Source organism: Mesoplodon bidens, assembly GCF_964165515.1.
Source record: "Mesoplodon bidens genome assembly, chromosome: 6".
NCBI classification, from domain to species: domain Eukaryota; kingdom Metazoa; phylum Chordata; class Mammalia; order Artiodactyla; family Ziphiidae; genus Mesoplodon; species Mesoplodon bidens.
The window spans coordinates 43,510,714-43,531,043 of record NC_138162.1 but is presented as its reverse complement, the minus strand read 5'-3'; the positions used below and the strand labels follow the sequence as shown (position 1 = coordinate 43,531,043).

Sequence of the window (20,330 nt, the reverse complement as noted above, 5' to 3'; positions counted from 1 at the left end):
TTTTAAGTTGGTAGCAACTTAAATTTGAACACATTCCAAAACATTATCTTTTTTACTCCCCATTCCCACATTTTATACTTGTGATGGCACAAGTGGAGGCTTTGTTCCTCTAGTTTTCAGGTCCCTTTCTGAGGGAATTATTTCATATTTAGTTGAAAGATTTGCTATGTCCATGGTAGGAGATGAGTTTAGGATCTTCTTACACCACCCTTGAGCCTTCTCCCTTGAGTGACCACTCTTTTATTATCATTCTCAGAGTCTTCCCAATGCATTGTAATAAAACTTTTGTTACAGAAACCAACTCATCATGGTGGTTGACAGGGCCCTACATGTCTTGACCTTGTCTGTCTCTCTGACTTCATCTCCATACTCTCTTCACTGTTTACCAGCTATCTTTTTAAAATACTCTCTTGCATGCTCCAGGCTTACTCTTGTCTCACAGCCTTCATATTTGCTGTTCCTTCTAGAAGGTATGCACTTCCCAATGGTCATCACATAGCTTTAGCTAGAGTGGCCAGCAGCAGCCATTACCCTGTTTCATTTTCTTCTGAGCAGTTATTATTGTGTGTAATTACCTTGATTATTTATTTGTTTACATGTTTAATATCTTTTTCCCCTCCCTGATTCTTTAGTAAGATTCTTAGTATAGGCAACTCAGTCAGTGTTTTTCATGGCTGTATCCCTAGTCCTTAGAATAGTGCCTGGCACCTAGGAGGTGATTAAACTAATGATGAACACTATAGAATGGGTTGCAGAAGAGAGGGATTAGAAGTGGGGTGATGATGATTTAGGTGTCTGGTGCAATGATAAAGAGATGTGATGGATATTTAAACCAGGGCCATGCAGTGGGACCAGGAGGCTCATAAATAGATACAACTTAACTGCAACTCAAAATATGCACATCCAGTATTTGGAGACACATACCACACACATGCACACACACACACATTTCCACAGATGACTATGTGCATTGCATTGAAATAACAAGGAAAACTGCTGTGTTAAATCAACTGCAGAATGTTTTCTAATTCCTGCCTTATGCATTCATTTCAGTTTTTACTCTCATACCAAACCACTTAATGTTTCTTGGTTTGAGAACGTTGTTTGCATATGTAAGGAATCCAAGGAACATGTGTTAAGCCCACAGATGTGTATGTATTCCAATTACTAAAAATTATATACCAACTTCAGTTTTCTCCTTTAAATCCAAATGATAAATTTAAGCCCCCAATTGGCGTATCTTGATGTTTGAACTATCTATAGTAGCGTCATTGGAAGGCAAGATGAGTGAAAATAATCTTCATTGAAAGTCTGTATGTTTTGACTCCACCTGTGGCTCTTAGAAATCTGCATGAGAGATGCAAGGCAATGTTTTGTAGAATTTTAAGAAAATTTTAAAATTAAGTGTGGATCAAATATTTGATACATAACAGTCCCTGATCACAGGGAAGATCATTAGATTAGAAAAAGAGTTTCAGAGTCAGGGAGCTGATACAAAATTCAAAGGTGTTTTCAGAGCATTTGCAAGACAGCCTTAAGCATTCACCTTTCTGGTCTAGCAGATGCTCCTCATGAACCCTGCTGGATTTTCAGAGGAGAGCAGCTCTTTGTTCTATGCTGAGAGGTAGCCTCAGATAAAAACTGACTAACCAACCAACCAACCAAACAAACAAACTCACTCCTGCTTTTCTCCCATGTGAAGACCACCCCCACCCCAACACACATGCACAGAGTACATGAAATTCTGTATTTATCAAATAATTTGTTTTTGAGGAAATGATTCTTCTCATTGTCACAAGAGTCTTTGTTTATTAAAGGATTCTTTACATTTAGAACTGCTTCAATAGGTTTAAATATTTGTTAGCAGATCATTAGCTGCTTTTCTGGAGAAGAACACCTTTCCATTTTCTAAGATGACTTAAATATTCTTTAATGAAGTAGATAACTCAGGGCAGGTATTATTATCGCCACGTACAAATGAGGAAACAGAGGCTGGGAGAAGTGAAGCACCTGTGAGGTCTCACAGCTGGTAAAGGCAAGGTATCCTGGGTTCATTAGGACATAGGTCTCTTGAATGCCAGTTGAGTACTTTCCAAAGTGTGTAAGACTGTGGTTCTGCAGAGTGATCCTGGGACTCAGGGCAAGTCCTCCAAATGTCTCTCTGTCCCCGGTTCCTTATCTATAAAATAGTGTTTGAACTTGTTTATTAATGAATTCTTCTTTCATCTGTAGAATTTTGGAATTTAATAATAGGGTAGAGAAACTTATAGCTAAAATAATATGATCTCTTTCCCATGCAAATGTTAGTTAGAAATAAAGATTGAGAAAGAAACATCCGAAATCATTAGGTAAGTTTGAGGGAAATGATCTTGGTTAGAACAAGTTGATTTATAACTAGCCTTTTAGGAATCACTACCATTCTATTTATATATAGACCACAGAGACAGAGTTAAGTTTGTACTCAGACATCTGCAGAAGCATTCTGTGGGACAGCCACTTACAGCTGAAGCACCAGAAGAAAGAACAATTACACCTTTGCTCCATCCTAGCCAACTGTTTGGCATGTGCTCTTTTCTGTGCTTTGTAGCTTATTTAATGCTGTCCCCATCTGACCCCATCTGAAGGTGCTGTGGAGGGATTAGATATATGTTTTTATAATCCTGCCTTCACTCTCAGCCACATGCTTTGGAGAGGCAATGTAGTGGGTGAATCACACATAAATCACAGATTTTATACTTGGGCAGACTTTGATTCCAATCCCAAGTTTGAGAGCTGTGATCTTGGGCTGCTTATTTATTTATTTATTTTATAAATCTCAGTTTTATCATCATCATCATAGCCAACATAATTAATTACTTATTATAGTAAGCACTATGTCAAGCCCATTATCTGCATTGACTAATTGAGGATTTATAACAACCTGCAAGGTAGTGTTATTATATTTTCTATTTTATACATGAGGGTTATGAGATGCTGAGAGGCTAAGTAATTTGGAAACCATGTAGTTAGTAAGTGGTAAATCTAAATTTCAAACTCAGGAACAATCCATATTCTTAATCTCCACTTGATACTGCCTCTCACTATGAGCTGGGTATATCAGTCAGGATAAGCTATGCTGCAGTAACAAAAACCCCCAAATTTCAGTGGCTTAAAACAACAAACATTTATTTATTGCTTCATTACACGTATTGGCTGGGAGCTCTATCAGCGTCATCCTCATTCCAAGGTGAGGCTGACAAGGCAGCTGCCTTTTGAAAAGTTAGCATTTATTATGGCACAGAGAAAGAGAGCACTACCCTTGGCACTATTTTTTTTTTTTTTTGCGATACGCGGGCCTCTCACTGTTGTGGCCTCTCCCGTTGCGGAGCACAGGCTCTGGATGCGCAGGCTCAGCATCCATGGCTCATGGGCCCAGCTGCTCCGCAGCATGTGGGATCTTCCCAGACCGGGGCACGAACCCATGTTCCCTGCATCGGCAGGTGGACTCTCAACCACTGTGCCACCAGGGAAGCCCTACCCTTGGCACTATTAACACTACTATTATTGATGAATAAGTTTTTTTGTGGGGGGCTCTCCTGGGCACTGCAGGATCTTTAGCAGCATCCCTGGCCTTGACCCACTAGATGCTAATAGCACCTTTCTCCCAGTTGTGACAACTCCAAATTGCCAAACGTCCCCTGGGTGCAACATTATCCTTGGTTGAGAACCACTGCTTTAGTCTAAGATCTTGCAGTAAACAGTGAAATCCTCCTCCTGGCAGTGATACAGGTCTCAACTCATTGGCCAGAACTAGTCACATGAACCCATCTCACCACAAGGAAGCCAGGAAGTGAATCCTACAAAGAGAAACATAGGGGGAAACAGAAATGTTTGGGGAACAACACTAATGATTACCACAGATGGGGACAATAATAATATGTCGTATGGACTGTTATGTGGATTAAATGAAACTTAGACATTTAAGTCAGTATGGACATCTAGGACAGTTTAGGCAAACTATATCCAAATCCAGCTATTCATCTGTTGTGGTAAATAAAGTTTTATTGGAACACAGACACGCCCATTTGTTTGCATATTGTCTGTGGCTGTTTTCACACTACAGCAGGGGAGTTGTCTAGTTGCAACACAGACTGTAGGCCCCCAGAGCCTAAAATATTTACTATATGACCCTTTACAGGAAGAGTTTGCCAACTCCTGGTTTATAGAAACAAATTTATTTTGGAAGCAGGACTTTGGGGTAAACAGCAAAAATGGAAGATTATGCATAGTCCTGTGTCGATCTTTGTTTCTAAATTGTTAGTGTGTACTTAGCATTATGCACTTGTGCCTCTGTGATCCCCAGCTTGGGGCTGTGACAGGATTCAGAAAGATCTGCATCTACTCTCTCTACTTGTATGATTCACAACTTGCAGCTACACCTTTAAGTTAAAAAAACCACTTTGTATTGATCTTTCTCATACATACAGAAAAGTTCACATGTCATAAGTCTACAACCTCGTGAGCTTTCACAGGCTGTGCTCACCCACAAGTGCCTTCCTGCTCCCTTCCAGACCTACTCACTGCTCTAGGGCACCCTGACTTCTAAGAGCAACAGTAGTCAACTTAAAAAAATTTTTTTTGTCATGGACAGTTTTCAAACATGTACAGTGGTAGAGAAGATCATGAGATGAACCCCATTGTATCTTTCAGCAGCTTCAAAAATTATTAGTATTTTGTCATTCATGTTTTATATACTCTCTCTCTCACTTCTCTCTCCAGATAGGTAGGTAGGTAGGTACATAGGTAGATAGATGGATGGGGAGAGATAAAATATCTATTATCTATACATTATATAATAATATAGGATGTATTAGTAGTATATGTTAATCTGTATAATATTAATTGGGTACCTATTTTTATAAGCTTTAACTTATCTTTTCTCATTTGTAGAGATAGGGATAATAATAGGACCTGCATAAATCTTCCTAGGGTTGTTAAAGATTAATTGATATCCATAAAGCTCTTAGAAAAGCAGGCAGTAAGTATTCAATAAATATTAACCATCTCCATCAAAATCAGCATCACCTGGATATAAGAAACTAATTATCAAGATCATAACTGCCCTCCCTTCATTTCTCTAGGTCTATGCTGTGGTGGTAATTGCATCTGTAGTAGGATTTTGTCTGCTGGTAATGCTGTTTCTGCTGAAGTTGGCAAGACACTCCAAGTTTGGCATGAAAGGTAAGAAGGGTTGTGTTTATTTTACTTCTTATGTGGAATCATTTTTGGCTTGTGACTAATGCTAATTACCACTAAAGAAGGAAGCAGCTAGATTTACGATGTCTAGGGGTGAAGGCTGAAAAAATAGCAACAAGGCTATGATACTACAAATCAAGACAGAGCAAAATCATGTTGATTATTCAGCACTACTCATTTTCCAATGAGGACAGTTATCCCAGAAGGCACAGAACTGGTTTCTTGAGTTTCAAGTGCCTAATAATGATATAAAAAAATAGTACCCGAGTTTTACTTTTGTTTCAGGAAAGGCAGGCCAGGCTGGGTGGCAGTAGGCTAGTTATGGACACATGTATTTTATGTAGAAAGGTCCTTTCTGTTGTACATTTGACTTCTAGAATTTCCATGGTGTGCTTTTTGTGTTGCTGCTGCTTTTTCAGATTCTCATCTTTTGAAATTTAAAGTGTTGGGAAGCAAAATAAGAACAGCCGTTGGAGGTACATTGATGCTTTGTGAATGAGTGGCTTTTTATTTTAGTGGAAAAGTTCCTAGTGCTCGATTAAAAATTAGGGTCTCTGTTGCCTCTCAGTAGACCATTGGTCTCTTTTAGAGGATTGAAAATTCATTTTGGGGGATGGGGGAAACGTATTTAAATGTTCTTGTGATATAAGTAGCCAAGAGTTTCAGTGATTAAAAAGCATTTGCTCTGAAATTTAAGCGTGTGTATTAACTCATATGTTATCGTTGAATTCTGTGTGGTCTCTTATAAATAGCCACTCACTTGGGAAATCTGTGAGGAAGGTTTAGTGGTGTCTTTCTTAATTGTGTTGGGGAGACAGTCAGGTGGGCTTTCTTGATCTGTACGGTTCATTACAATTACCATTAATGTCACTTGCTTACTTGAAAGTGATGTTTAAATAGCAATAAGTTGTCCAATGTACGCTGGTCTCTGGGGTGAATCAGATCCATTTCTGATGCTTTTTCCTCTGCCTTTGTTGGTGCCCATGACCAAGATTCCCAAACCTGAAATGAATGAGGAGGAGCAGTGATAAATTAAGCCTTAAAAAAACACCTAAACCTTCTCCTGACTCCCTCTTTGGCCTGTTGATCCTTGACATTTCTTTTGAAGGAGGAAAGACCTCTCATTCTCCAATTATGAATAAGGCTTGGGAGAGGGGCTGTACTACAGTGATTTTAATTAATCCTATGGTGGTGGTTTGCAAACTTGACTTTGCCTCGGAAACTCCTGGAGAGCTTATGAAAACAGATTTCTGGGCTACCCTGAGTGTTTCTGATTTAATAGGTCTGCGGTGGGCCTGGAAATGGGCATTTCTGATGGTTTCCAAGGGATGCTGCTTTTTCCCAAGCATTCTCAGAGAATCACCTTTCTGTGGGATAAACATGGTTTCCCAGGTCTCTTTCCAAGCATAACAAGATGTGGGAGAGGCATTTCAAACCAAACCCACCCATGGCTTCGAAGACTTTTCTGGGTCCCCGTGTTCGGCTGGCGCCCAGGTCTGGCCTAGGCTACTCCTCTCTATGTGTTAGCCGCCTCCCATGGGATTTTGTTCTCCTCATCCTGATCAGATGCTTTCTTTCCTTAGAGGCACTTGGGGTGGATGTCCCCAGGCAGAGTGTTTACTGGACAGAGCCAGATTCTAGCTCTGTCACTTTCCTGTCTTGAGGGTTGACTTGGAAACTTTCTTCTTGTGGGCTCTTCAGAGAAAGGGTATGTTCAGGTCCTACTGGGAGCTCAGAAAGGCTTTGGGAACCCTAGGAGCAATATTTGGGAGTCACTCCCCACCCCCACTTTGTGTTAAGAAAACAACAGAAGAATGATCTGTAAATGTGAACTCACTCTCTGTAGTGCAGTGATAGAGGAGAATAAAAGGCAGACGTTTTGTTTCAGAGAAGATTGTATTTCATATAGTGACTCTGTCACTAAGACTGACAAAGTATTTTATTTAGATAATTTGGGGTGACCACTGCTGAAGCACCTACATTTTCCGGGTATAACCTAAGGGTATTGCTAATGATTGGTAAGAAAGATTTTACTTAACCTTGTCACAGATCCAGTAAATGACTTTCTTCAGGCAGTAACTACTAGAGCATATGTTTTACTCCCTTATTTTTAGACATAAATAAAATTGTTTTTAAAATTTTGTCTCAGAGACTCAGGTTCTTGTTTAGAATAGCTTTTTTCTCTGTTTTTAGCTACACGTCTAACTGTGCCATGGTTTGGACAAAATGGGCCTGAGTTGAGGTTCTTGTTTTATTGGTCAAATGCTGAGCTGTAATTTGGGGCATCTAAAAGAGAAGACGAGGTTCATGCAATGAAACTGCCTAAAAAGTGGTGTTTAACAATTGATGTAAGTTAAAAGAACCTCTTGTATAACATAGGGGACTATATTCAGTATCTTGTAATAACCTATAATGGAAAAGAATCTGAAAAAGATATATATATATATATATATATATTCTTGTGTGTGTATATATATATACACACACACACATATATACATATATAGATGTAAAACTGAATCACTTTGCTGTACACTTGAAACATCAACTATACTTCAATCAACTATACTTCAATCAGCAAATTAATGTGACTTAATGTACTTTAAATGCTATTAGAGCTGTTGAAAAAACATGCACCTTAAAAAGGGGAGAATGTGTAAAAACACTATTATACTTCCTGAAATAACCAGAAAACATGTCACTTGTGATTTCTGAGTAACAACGGTATGAAATGTGCATAGCCTTGGCCAGAACCAGTGCCTTGATTCTGTGTAAGAGGCCAATGGCTGACGTGCAAATGAGCTATTCCAAATGTAATTCTTGCCCTCCTAAGCACCTTTGGGGAGATTCTACCGCCGTGCATATTCCCTTGTCCTGGGGATGGATTGAAACTGAAGGACGGCAGCCAGCCCACTCATAGGTATTTCCAGCTTTTTGCATCCCCAGCATTGCACACTTCAGCCTCCCCTGTTTCAATCCATGGTAGCAGCGTTGGGATTATAGATTACAGTTTAATACTATTGATTCAACTGATTCCCAGGGTAACACAAACCAGAAATCTCTTAAAATCACACTGCAGCTGCATGCAGGGCAACTCAAGATTTATGGATCAACCCTAGAACCCAAACATCATTGATGGCATTGCTTTCCATGGAAAGGTGATCCCTAAATTCCAAATCAGGGAGTTAAACCTAGATCTTAGAATACAGCAGTGAGCTGTGCTGTGTTCTTTGGAGATGGGTCTATGTGACTGTAAGCTTCATAGGATTTTTTTTTCATCTGTTCTGTCAGTTCACTATAACCAAATCCTGATGATGCAATCTAGAACATAGAGTTCAGACTGTGAGCTCCAGAGTTCATATGGGTCTTGTTCATCATTACTTACCCAGTGCCAAGGCCAAAGTTGGCAGTTGATAAATATTAATTGATGGAATGAATGATCACAGAGAGTTTTCAACTCCATCCACTTTAGGTTGTTAATTGGAAAACAGTTAATATTTGGAGGGCAACTTGTATATGAATGGTTAAAGAGAGATATTGGAGCTTTTCTAAGCTTCTAAACTTAAAAGAAATTATTCCAGATAAGTAATGGTCATAGACAGGAAGCCATTTTGTCCAGGTTTTGTCTTAGGATATGTGGGTTTTCACACACTGTTTTAAACTGTTATTGTTGTTGAAGTTTGGAAGATTCATTTTGACTTTCCATTTTGCACATGAGCCTCTTCAATTTCTGCCTCTCTCCCCCCAAACGTGTGGCCTCATAATATGCGTCTTTGTCCAGCTTTGAGGCTGGCAGAGGTGCCAGATGGTGGCTCTCATCTTGGTGTTAACCTAGAAATTATGTTTCATTATCGTTTGGTATGTTTTAAGCCTCTTGTTGCGAGTGTCCAATAGACTACCAGCCCTGTTTCAATAAAGATGTCAAGAGGTAGAATTTATCCTATTCCATTTCTCCATGCTCATTTCTGTGCCTTAACACCATCCTTTTGGCTTTTGGTTGAATATCTAGTTATCATAATTGCAGAGTCCTGAATAAAGCTTCTCTGTTAGTGTTTGGCCATCTGTATAGGGATTATTCATATGCGTGTTTAGTATGGGTGCATGAACTATATAACACATCTATCTAAATCTATGCCTGTATCGATACCCTGTAGGTAAATGTATAATTTTATCCCTTTTCTTTGAAGAATGCCTGTGATTTATTTTAATTTTCACTGAAGTAGGTCTCAAGCACCTTTCCAGAGCAGCTCTATTGCCAAAGGAACAGGCAATCAGGCCTTTGAATGTTCTCATTTTTGTTGTAACCAAGTCTTATGTTTAGTTCTCACATTGCTTCCTGGCTCCCTTTCTTCGTTGAAAATGTAGAAGTGCACATAAAGAGGAAATGGAAGCATCTAGGGGCACAAGGGCTGCCAAGTCTTCTGAGAGTGATCCACATTGGGAGCCCCGCCTGATGGCATTGATAGTGAACAGGGTTGGAAAAAAAAAATAAGGGAATCAAAAGGGTGGAGGGGGATTGGCAGTCATCACACTGGTGAAGAATAGCTGTGACCATCAGCTTTCTGTTACTTGCGTTTCCTGATGGAAGTCCACATACAATATTTATTCTCTAAGTACCGATGCATCCTTTGTCCTTCTGGAGTAAATATAAAAGTGACCTGAAGAGGTCCCGCAGGAGGAACTGGAATAGGAAGCCTTTTCTCTTATTCAGGTTTGATGGCCTGCAGATTACCTCTGCAGCCTCCTGTCCTTGACATAAACCGCTCATATGTCTTCATTCCTGCTAATTGAGCAGTAGGCATTTCCAACTCATAATTGACCAAAAAACTACACTGCCTGAGAACACAGAGCCAGGTTTTAACTCCAGATTCAATGTCCCCAGTTTAAGTTTCTCCTCTTATATAAATCATCTTCTAAATGTCTTTCAACAGCAACCAAAAATTTGGTTCTTTAAAAAGAGTCATAAACATAGTGGGACCAAAGCTAAAAAGGTTGAAGGTTAAAGCCTTTTATATGAGCTGAAAATAATTCTGGAAAATTTAGAAGGTTGACTTTAGCAGATATTTGGATCAACTTTTTTTTTTTTTTGCGGTACACGGGCCTCTCACTGTTGTGGCCTCTTCCGTTGCGGAGCACAGGCTCCGGATGCGCAGGCTCAGCGGCCATGGCTCACGGGCCCAGCAGCTCCGTGGCATATGGGATCCTCCCGGACTGGGGCACGAACCCGTATCCCCTGCATCGGCAGGCGGACTCTCAACCACTGCGCCACCAGGGAGGCCCTGGATCAACTTTTAAAAGAGGGAAAAATGTGACTGAAAGCCAGAAACACAGTTATAGAAACTTCTATAAGGACAGACTGTTTTCCATATGATCCTTCCCCCCCACCATTTTTTTAAAGACAAATAACATTTAAGTATTATAACAGTAACACATGAATGCGTTCTCGTTTTTCAAAATTTCAAGCACTTTAGAAATACATAGAGCTAAAAGGGGAAGTTCCTCTTCATCTTCCTTTCCCACTACCATTTCCACTCCTAGGGATAACCTTCTTTAACCTTCTTTAACCATCCCCACTACATATATTATGTTAATAATAAGATATATAGCTTCATTCATTATGTAGATAATCAAATATATTCATTTTTGTTTGTATAAAGACATTATAATACCAATCTTGTTCTGCTTTTTAAAGGTAACTGTTTGCCTTGTAGATCTTTCTGAATCAATTCTTTTCTGAATTCTATTCCATAGTATTTCTGAGTACTCTGGTGTCAGGCTACCTCGGTCTGAATCCTGGCTCCACCCATTACAAGCATGTGACTTTGAGCAAATTTCTCATCCTCTCTTGCCCCAGTATTTCCATCTGTAATGGGGCAATAACTGTACCCACCTCAGAAGCTTGTTATAAGATAAACAGAGTTCATGTATGTGAAGCACTTTGGAAAGTCACTGGCATTTAGTAATTAATATACAAATATTTACTGTAATTTTATTATTACTATTATTATTATTAATGAATTGGGAAATGTAAAACAATTTATACTTTTACCAAATTTTTAGAAAAGTATTATAAATAATACCTTACTCATAAAGACAGATATTTGGAAATGGATTGCTGAGAGAAAAGGTTTGTATATTTTAAATGTTGATTTTAAATGTTGATAGATTACCTTGCAGGAATGCTTTATCAATTTATACTCCCACCAACAGTAGATGAGGGCATCATTTTGTTTATACTTTCACCCATATCAGATATTATCAAACTTTTTTATTTTTGCCAATTCACTTACAGTGTTATTCTGATTACAAATAAGGTTAAGCATTTTTGTCATGTGAAGAATAGGAAGAAATGTTTATTTTTATTTGTTGACTTACTTTATAAATATATGTACTAATCTTTTATTGGTTATATACATTGCTCATATTTTCTTCTAATCTTTTGACTTTTTAAAATAGTGTCTTTTGGCAAACAGGAAGATTTACTTTTTTAATAGAAGGAAACCTGTCCATCTTTTCTGTCTAAGTTTTGCATTTTGCTGAGGAAATCTTCCCCTCCCTGAGGTTGTAAACATACATTTTAATATTTTTTTCACTAGTTTTACATTGTTTGTGTTTTTTTTACGTACTCTTTAATCTCTTTGAAATTCTTTTTTATTTTTAACTTGATGTGAAATACTCTGTCTCTTTCAGATATATATGTAATAAAGATATTTGCGTGACATTTTCAGAGAGACCAACAGTACTATTTTAACTTTCTGGAATCAGAAAGTCATTAATAAAAAGAAATTTTGAAGAGTTTAGTGATTAACTTTTTTTTTAAAGTAAGTAATAGGCTTTGTTGGTTCTCTTATTTTATTCTCACAAGAGAGTATCAGAGAATATAGGGTTTTTTTTTTTGTTTGTTTTTTAACTGCCCTCCCCGGCTTCAGTATATTTTAGCATTCTCTTAATAGAGAGCAAAATTTGTCAATAACGATCAAATCCTTGAAAATTTCATAAAAGACATTCAGTTGAAAGAGTTATTGAGTAATTTGACAAAGTAGAAATTAATCAAAAGAAGAGTTAACCCAAGTGTGCTTTTCTTGTCCTTTGGAGATGTTATATAAACCTTTACCCTTATATTCGTGAGGTGAAGGTCTACTTTCTGAAGTCTCTTCTTGTAGGGTCACCATTTGGGTTATGCCTATATGAGGGCAGAACATGCATATTCTTTGCAGCATATTGAAAATGGGCCCAGAACTTTCAGGAACTGGCTCAATCAGGCAAAACAGGAAGAAGAGGAAGCAGCGTTTTTCCCATTAGCTTTCGGAGTACACTGACCTCGAACTTTTAAAATTCCCTCTCTTACATGGGTATCCCATAAGCCCAGTGTGATTCATGGGAGAACCCAGGTTTGCCTGTAATGTAGAAAGTGCAGCTGTATTGTTTAGGGACTTCCCACGCTACTAGTTTCACAAAAAGGTAAAGGGTCCCTTAAGAAATTAGATTTTGTACTTAAAAGTCAGAACTTGCTACCCCCTCTTTGTTCCTCCATAAATCTTGTGGTGAACTCACTTTGACCTCCTTACACAGATCATCACGCACTTTAAAAAAGACTTCCCAAACTGTAAAGTCTGCTACTTTTCTTCTTCTTTTCACCCTTCATTTCTCTTTTTCTACCTTTCATTTTTTTCCCTGCCATTTTGTCTTTCCACATCTCTGTGCATCCTAATTTTACGTTCTTCCCTCCCTATTTTGGTTTTCTTCCTCCTCATTCCTAGCATCTGATTTTGGTGGACCAGCTTTTCAGAATTTGTGAAGAAGACAGATAATAACTTGGCTTAAATTGTAACATATGCTCTGACTTTATCCTACTTTATTTTGGGCAAGAATACTGAATGACTCGGGGAATAAATTTAGCTCTAAATCAGTGGAACTGTCACGTGGTAATTCAGAAGACAGCCTGTTTGAATACTGCACATCCTTCATGTTTGTAAGTTGTTAACTCTTAAGTCTTCAAACCTACGAGTGTATAGAAATGTAATATTGGAGACTTATGAATCATACAAGTTTGGGTTCAAATCTCGTGTCTCCCACTTGCTAACTATAATTTTAGGCAAAATTTTAAACTCTGTAAATCGTAGGTTCCTCTCTGGTAGACGCAATAATACCCATCTCTTAAGTGATTATAAGAATTAAATCAGTGCTTAGTTTCATGCCTGGCTCATTGAACTAATTCTCTGAGGCAGTTATAGTTCAGATTTATGTTTTAGTAATATATCACTAAGGAAAAGAGTATGGGGAGAGTCCTGTCTGAATTTATACTGATTCAGAATTGCAGAAAAATGTCCCAAATGCATACAGTGTATATTTAAGATTTATTCGTTGAATTTATAGAAAAAAATTGTAATTTTAATGTGTTATATTTTATGGGTATGTATTATGAATATAAAGTTGCTGAATCATATGCTATTTTAAGCCTTTGAGTCCTTAAAGATACTGTGTGCGAATAATTGCAAATTCTTAACTTTATTGTCCTTTGAACAGTTCATCTGTTTGAATTGTTTTGGGGGTTATGAAGACTGTTTTATCTGTTGATTGATTTGGTATGTAGACTTTTGTAGGGAAGGGGCAGAAAGAGCAGGCAGCGGTGGGATGGGGAAGAGAGCCCCTCCCTCTTCCCTCAGTAACATCAGTTTAAGTCTAAAAACATGAGCTCATGGAGCCTTCTGTTCTGATGTGCTTCCTTTATGCAAGGGGGGATTGCAGATGCTAAAATAATTTAACAAAAATAGGCTTTAATTTTTGATATACAGTAAGTCCCCCGCATACGAATGAGTTGCTTTCCAAGAGCACGTTCGTAAGTCCAATTTGTTTGTAAGTCCAACAAAGTTAACCTAGGTACCCAACAAACACAATTAGCTATATAATACTGAACTGTAATAGGTTTATAATATTTTCACACACATAATACATACAAAACAAACAAACAAAAAATAAAACATTTTTAATCGTACAGTAACTGAAAAGTACAGTACAACAGCTGGCATACAGGGGCTGGAATCGAGTGAACAGGCAAGAAGGGTTACTGACTGGAGGAGGGAGAGGAGGTGGGAGATGGTAGAGCTGAAGGATCGTCAGCAATAGGAGACGGAGGGCAAGCTGCAGTTTCACTCACACCTGATGTTGATGGAACGCACATTCACATCTTTGAAAGTTCTCAACTTGAAGGTTTGTGTGTAGGGGACTTACTGTATTTACAGCTTCCTTGAATGGGTCATCCAGGACATCCACCTTACACAGAAACAATGTTAGCTCTTTGTATATAAAATAAAAAGTTAAAAACTTCCAAAAAGAAAAAGATGAAAAGAGCGTTCTGGAGAAAATAAATTCTTCCTTATGCAACTGATTGTCACTTGTGTTATTATAATCACAGACCAAGATGCTGCATTTCCAGAGAAGCCAAGGCTTTTGGCAGGCAAGTGGTGGTGGAAGATCTTTGTTTTTATTAAGACATCAACACAAATAGAATTACGTTGGCTTGTTCTGTGATCACCTAGGAGCTTTAGTGGTCTGAGGACAGACAGAATGAGAGAGAGAGAGAGAGAATGAGAGAGAGAGTGTGTGGTCCATTCTAACTCACCAAGTCTTCAGTAAGAGATTAATATCCTGAGTTGAAAGCAGAGATGTCATCCCAGCCCTAACTGTGTCAGTGGAAGGAAGGAAGGGGACTCAAGTTCAGGGTGGGAGTAGAGTGGGAGGGGAGAATGTTGGGAATGAGGTGGTATTCCTATTTACAATCATGGTTGTCATCTTTAGTAGTTCCGGCAAGACTTGAGTAGAGTCAACCAAGATTTTCCCGCACTTACTTCCTGGATCATCTGTAAAAGAAAATTGTGTAAAGACCAGAATTAGCAGTATGGGACCAAAAGACATCTGAGGGTCTCCTCCAGCTTTAATGTCTACCATCCTGTTACATAGCCATTCAAAACAATGACACACTCACTAAAAGGGTCTGCCATGCATTTCTGATGATGTCCTTTATTATTATGGCATGTAATGATACACTCTTTTTTTTCTTCACTGTGAAACCACTGTCTATTATTAACATATGAAATATTATGTCTATATGGTCAATGCTAAATAATCCTGGATATATTTTCAAATTTATGGTCATCTTAAGAAAATATTGCCTCTCAGTTATAAACAGAAGATATTTCTTATTTAGTTACATTCCCAATAATTCTGTTTTCTATTAATTTGCATGTAGCATATACCCTGGCAGGGGTACCTTTGACATCCCAGCTCCAGAAAAGAGAGGCAGCCCTGCCTAGCTCTCTTTTCCTGGAATGGTGTGGGTTTTTCAAGAAGCAGATCAACAGCTGATCTACTTCCCAACTCTTTTGAGTCAGACTTCACAGCATGGCTTTTTAATTTTATTTGAATAAATTTTTATTTATTCATATTTAAAAGCCACACACATTCCATAGGCCGTAAATAATTTCTGTGTTATATTCCATGTAGCTATGAGTGTGGACAACTGCAAGGTCATTTCAGATGTATATTTGTATGCATAATGTATCCCTCACACTATATCTTGGTTCTCCTGTGATGCTATGACAGTGGATGAAGGAATATTAAAATGTCTAGGATAGGATGGAGAATGGGGCAGGCACTTATCTCAGACACAGACTGTAAGATATGTGACTTTATTTTTCTATATATGAATTAAATGTCTATTTTTTGCCCTTTTTGTACTATGTAGCGGAAATCTAACCTCCTACCATTCTGTGTAATCTTAAAAATTATGGGCAATCACAGAACGTTTCATGTTTGTCCCATCAGGTCCAGTTCTGTCACTCTCATCTTCATTTCCTCAGGTGGAGTGTGAGCTTAGGGATGCTGAAGTGCCACTGCACGGAAGGGGACATTCTGTGGCCACTGGTGGTCATTTCTCCATGTTGGTGGCCGCTGTGTTGTCCCACTTGTCCTCGACTACCAGTTGGTGTAGTTCTCAGCTGTACATCCTGTGTTCCTAGCCAGGGTCCACCACTTTCACACACCTATCTGTAAGGGTGTCAATGAAGCTTTGGGGACACAGGAAATGCTGGAAGACTGGCCCGGGCTCTCTCTGGAGAGAGAGACCAGAAATGGTCTCTCATTTCTGCCATTATAGGCTTGAGATTTTCTTCTTGGCTGCCTTTTCAGGTCCACCCCCACCAAAATGGGTTCCTCTTTTCTTGAATCTCCAAACTTGACTAGAGGTTCTCTGGTTCCCCAGCCCCCATATTTCACTAGGGGGCAGGTTACACACTTCCCCCTTCCTGTCTCTAACGTATTTATCTCCCCTCTGCCTCTTCCTGCTTCCCATGGGGACAGAGGAATATGACAAGCAGTTTTTCTTGATTTCTTCTTCCAAATAATTTTTTCATACATGTGAATCTTGTGTTTTTTCTCCAACTTTTTATTATGAGATTTTCAACGTGGAGGAAAGTTGAAAGACTATTCCATCTGTATACTCAATACCTGCATTCAACCTCTGTTTAACATTTTGTTGTCTGATTATGAGTTGCCCATATTATGTCACTTCACTCCTAAACTCTCTGGCACATTTCTCCTAAAAGCACAACGCCAACACCATTATCACTGTACTAGAGAAAGTTAAAACAACTCTGTAATAGCGGATAATACTTAGTCCAGCTTCAAATTTCCCCAGTTGTTCAACTTGCCTTTAATAACTATTTATATTTCAAACCGAGATCTACTCAAAGTTCACCACACTGCAGTTGCCCATTGTCTTTCCTTGGCCTTTTTCAGTCTGGATTGCTACCTCCATTTTCTCCCCCTCTGGACATTAACTTTTTGAAGAGACCCATCAGTTGTTCTGTAGAATGTCCTTCATTCTGGTGGTGTTCGATAGTTTCCTTGTGGGATTCTTGAACTTGTCGTTTATTCCCCTATTTCCTGTGAACTGGAACTTACTTCTAAAGGCTTGATTAGATGCCAGTGAAATGTTTTTGGGAAGAAGACTATAACAGAGGTGCTGAGCACTTCACAGTGTACCACAGTTAGAAACACATGTCACCTTGATACACTTACTGTAAGTTTGACCACTTTTTAAAAATGGTGGCCACCCAAAATGTCAATAGTGACCTTTCTTTGTAAACACAAGTTTCCCTTTGCAGTTGGTAGGTAATTTGTAGAATGATAATTTGATATCTAGTAGATATCTTCGTTCCCCAAAACTTGAACATAATGGGATTAGTACCCAGTTCTGATCCTTTCCTGAAAAAATTATTTTATTTCTGAGGGTTGCAGAGGGGTGTTTTTCTAATTCAATCATTCCTTCTACATACTAGCTTTTGCTTAAGAAAAAAGGAAAAAACAAAAAAAGAGCATCCTGGTCTTGACCAAGAATTTCCACTTCTTAATTTTAGTTCTGCTTGGATCCTGGATAACCCTTTCTTGAGGCCATGGAGGTTTGGTATCCAGCTGCCTACACCAGGAGGGTCATGGGGTTACAGAAAAGATTTATGGCCACAGTATTACTGTATCCAAAATATTATTTTATTTTATAAAATATTTACTTTGTGCTTCTCAAAGTCATCGAGCTTTGTGGGAATTCTTCTATTTTTCCTTTTCATGATGATTAAACATTAAGTAGGTATAATAAACCTAATTGCTTTAGGATTCTTTCCTGCAACTTTGTGGTTGTTGGTAGAGTCAAAGACAGTGAGAACTGCCAGTGAGTTTAGGAATCATCCCAAGTCCTTATTACAGAGATGAGGACATTGGGGCCCAGAGAGCTTAAGTGACTTGCCTAAGGTTACACAGCTGGTTTGTGGCAGATATAGGGCTGGGAGCCAGGCCTCATGACTCCAGTTTTACTGTTTTATGCTGTGAGACTAAGAAGCATTATAAGAATAATCAAATTTTATTTCCATGTCAAATTCGCTGCTTTTTATGTACTGCCATTGGATGTCACTAGTACGTGTTGCCACTGGTATGTGTTGCCGTTGGATGATACTGTATTTCTCAAAGCTGGGGATGTATATCCTCAGTGGTAACAAGATGGTTTGAAGGGATATTTGGGGCTAACACCTTTAATATTGATAGTTCTATATTTAGTATTTATTAGAAAAAATATACCTGGCACATCATACCCTTGGTTTCACGATATTATTGTTTAGGATAAAGCTTAAGCTTAAAAAATATGAAATAAAGAAAAATATTAAATAAATAATTCTGATTTCAATTTTAAAATGATTATTTGAGTAGGACTGTTCTAAGGCACTGGAAATTTAATAATGAACAGAACAAAGTTTCTGCCTCATGGAGCTTAAACTCTAGTTGAGGGGAGAGACAGAAAAACAGAGAAAGATATCTAGAGGTAAGCTATAGGTAATCTCAAATGCTATGAATAAAGTGAAACAAGGTAAGAGGAGGATAGTGAGAGTTTTGTTATTTGTAAATAGTTAAAAATGGCCTTTGGTAGTTTGATAGGGATTGCATTGAATCTGTAGATTGTTTTGGGTAGTATAGTCATTTCCACAATGTTGATTCTTCCAATCCAAGAACATGGTATATCTCTCCATCTGTTTGTATCATCTTTAATTTCTTTCATCAGTGTCTTATAGTTTTCTGCATACAGGTCTCTTGTCTCCTTAGGTAGGTTTATTCCTCGGTATTTTATTCTTTTTGTTGCAATGGTAAATGGGAGTGTTTCCTTAATTTCTCTTTCAGATTTTTCATCATTAGTGTATAAGAATGCAAGAAATTTCTGTGCATTAATTTTGTATCCTGCTACTTTACCAAATTCATTGATTAGCTCTAGTAGTTTTCTGGTAGCATCTTTAGGATTCTCTGTGTATAGTATCATGTCATCTGCAAACAGTGACAGTTTTACTTCTTCTTTTCCAATTTGGATTCCTTTTATTTCTTTTTCTTCTCTGATTGCTGTGGCTAAAACTTCCAAAACTATATTGAATAATAGTGGTGAGAGTGGGCAAGCTTGTCTTGTTCCTGATCTTAGTGGAAATGGTTTAAGTTTTTCACCCTTGAGAATAATGTTGGCTGTGTAAAATAGATAGCTGGTGGGAAGCAGCCGCATAGCACAGGGAGATCAGCTCAGTGCTTTGTGACCACCTAGAGGGTTGGGATAGGGAGGGTGGGAGGGAGACGCAAGAGGGAGGAGATATGGGGATATATGTATACGTGTAGCTGATTCACTTTGTTATACAGCAGAAACTAACACACCTTTATAAAGCAATTATACTCCAATAAAGATGTTAAAAAAAAAAAAAAGACCTGTCTGATCAGATGACATTTGAGCCAAGAGACCAAGGCAGCGAGGGAGTGAGCACGCTGATACCTGAGGGAACAGCATTCTAGGCAGAGGGAACAACACAAGCAAGGGGTGGAGGCTGGGGGAAGCTCTGTGTGTTGAAAGAACCACGCAGGCAGTGTGGCTGGAGCAGAGTGGGGTTGGGGTGGGGGGAGCAGTAATTGGGACCAGAGAGGAGACGGAAATGCACAGGGACTTGCAGGCCTTCAGAAGGCTTTTCCCTGAGTGAGGGCTAATGTACAGAAGGTACTTGGATGAGGCATAAGTTGTGAAAGTGTTTGTGAAGAATTTAAACGTGGATGACACTGAGGTATTAATGTACTGAGTTAAGAGTCTAATAACAAAAGATGACTGGGGGAAAGGGTATTTCTTGGAGGTGGGAGTGAGAAGTTCATGATACAAGGGTGTGGAGAAAATTCCTTATCAGGCTCAAGATCAGGACCATGATTCCCACCTGTTCTCAATCCCCAACATTCATATACATATACCCACACATACACATATTCAATACACACTCCGAAATGAGTTTTTTGTCATCAGCATTACCCAGCGTTCTATATACATAGGATACTGTGATTGTTAGTTTTCACAAGACCATGGCCACTTGAGAGCAGAAAGGGGGACCCAGGCTTTGAGTTATCTTATAATTTTTCTTATCTTCACTCTGATTCCTTTTATGCAGCCCAGTTCACTCCAAGGGCTGGGTCATTATACTCTAGTTAATTTCATGGCTGATATAAGTTGAGTAAATTCTCTCTTTTTGAGATCTCAA

General features: G+C 38.6%; 1 protein-coding gene across 4 annotated transcripts in view; it reads left to right on the top strand.

Annotated features, from left to right (window-relative positions):
* NTRK2 (neurotrophic receptor tyrosine kinase 2) overlaps positions 1–20,330 on the top strand; it is a gene marked incomplete at both ends in the record, with an annotated part of 387,120 nt that overhangs the window by 100,604 nt on the left and 266,186 nt on the right. For all 4 annotated transcript variants that reach the window (XM_081236432.1, XM_081236431.1, XM_081236430.1 and 1 more), the window contains one exon: positions 5,121–5,220. In XM_081236432.1, coding sequence (XP_081092558.1) covers positions 5,121–5,220 — 100 coding nt within the window. The remainder of the gene's footprint in view (positions 1–5,120; positions 5,221–20,330) is intronic.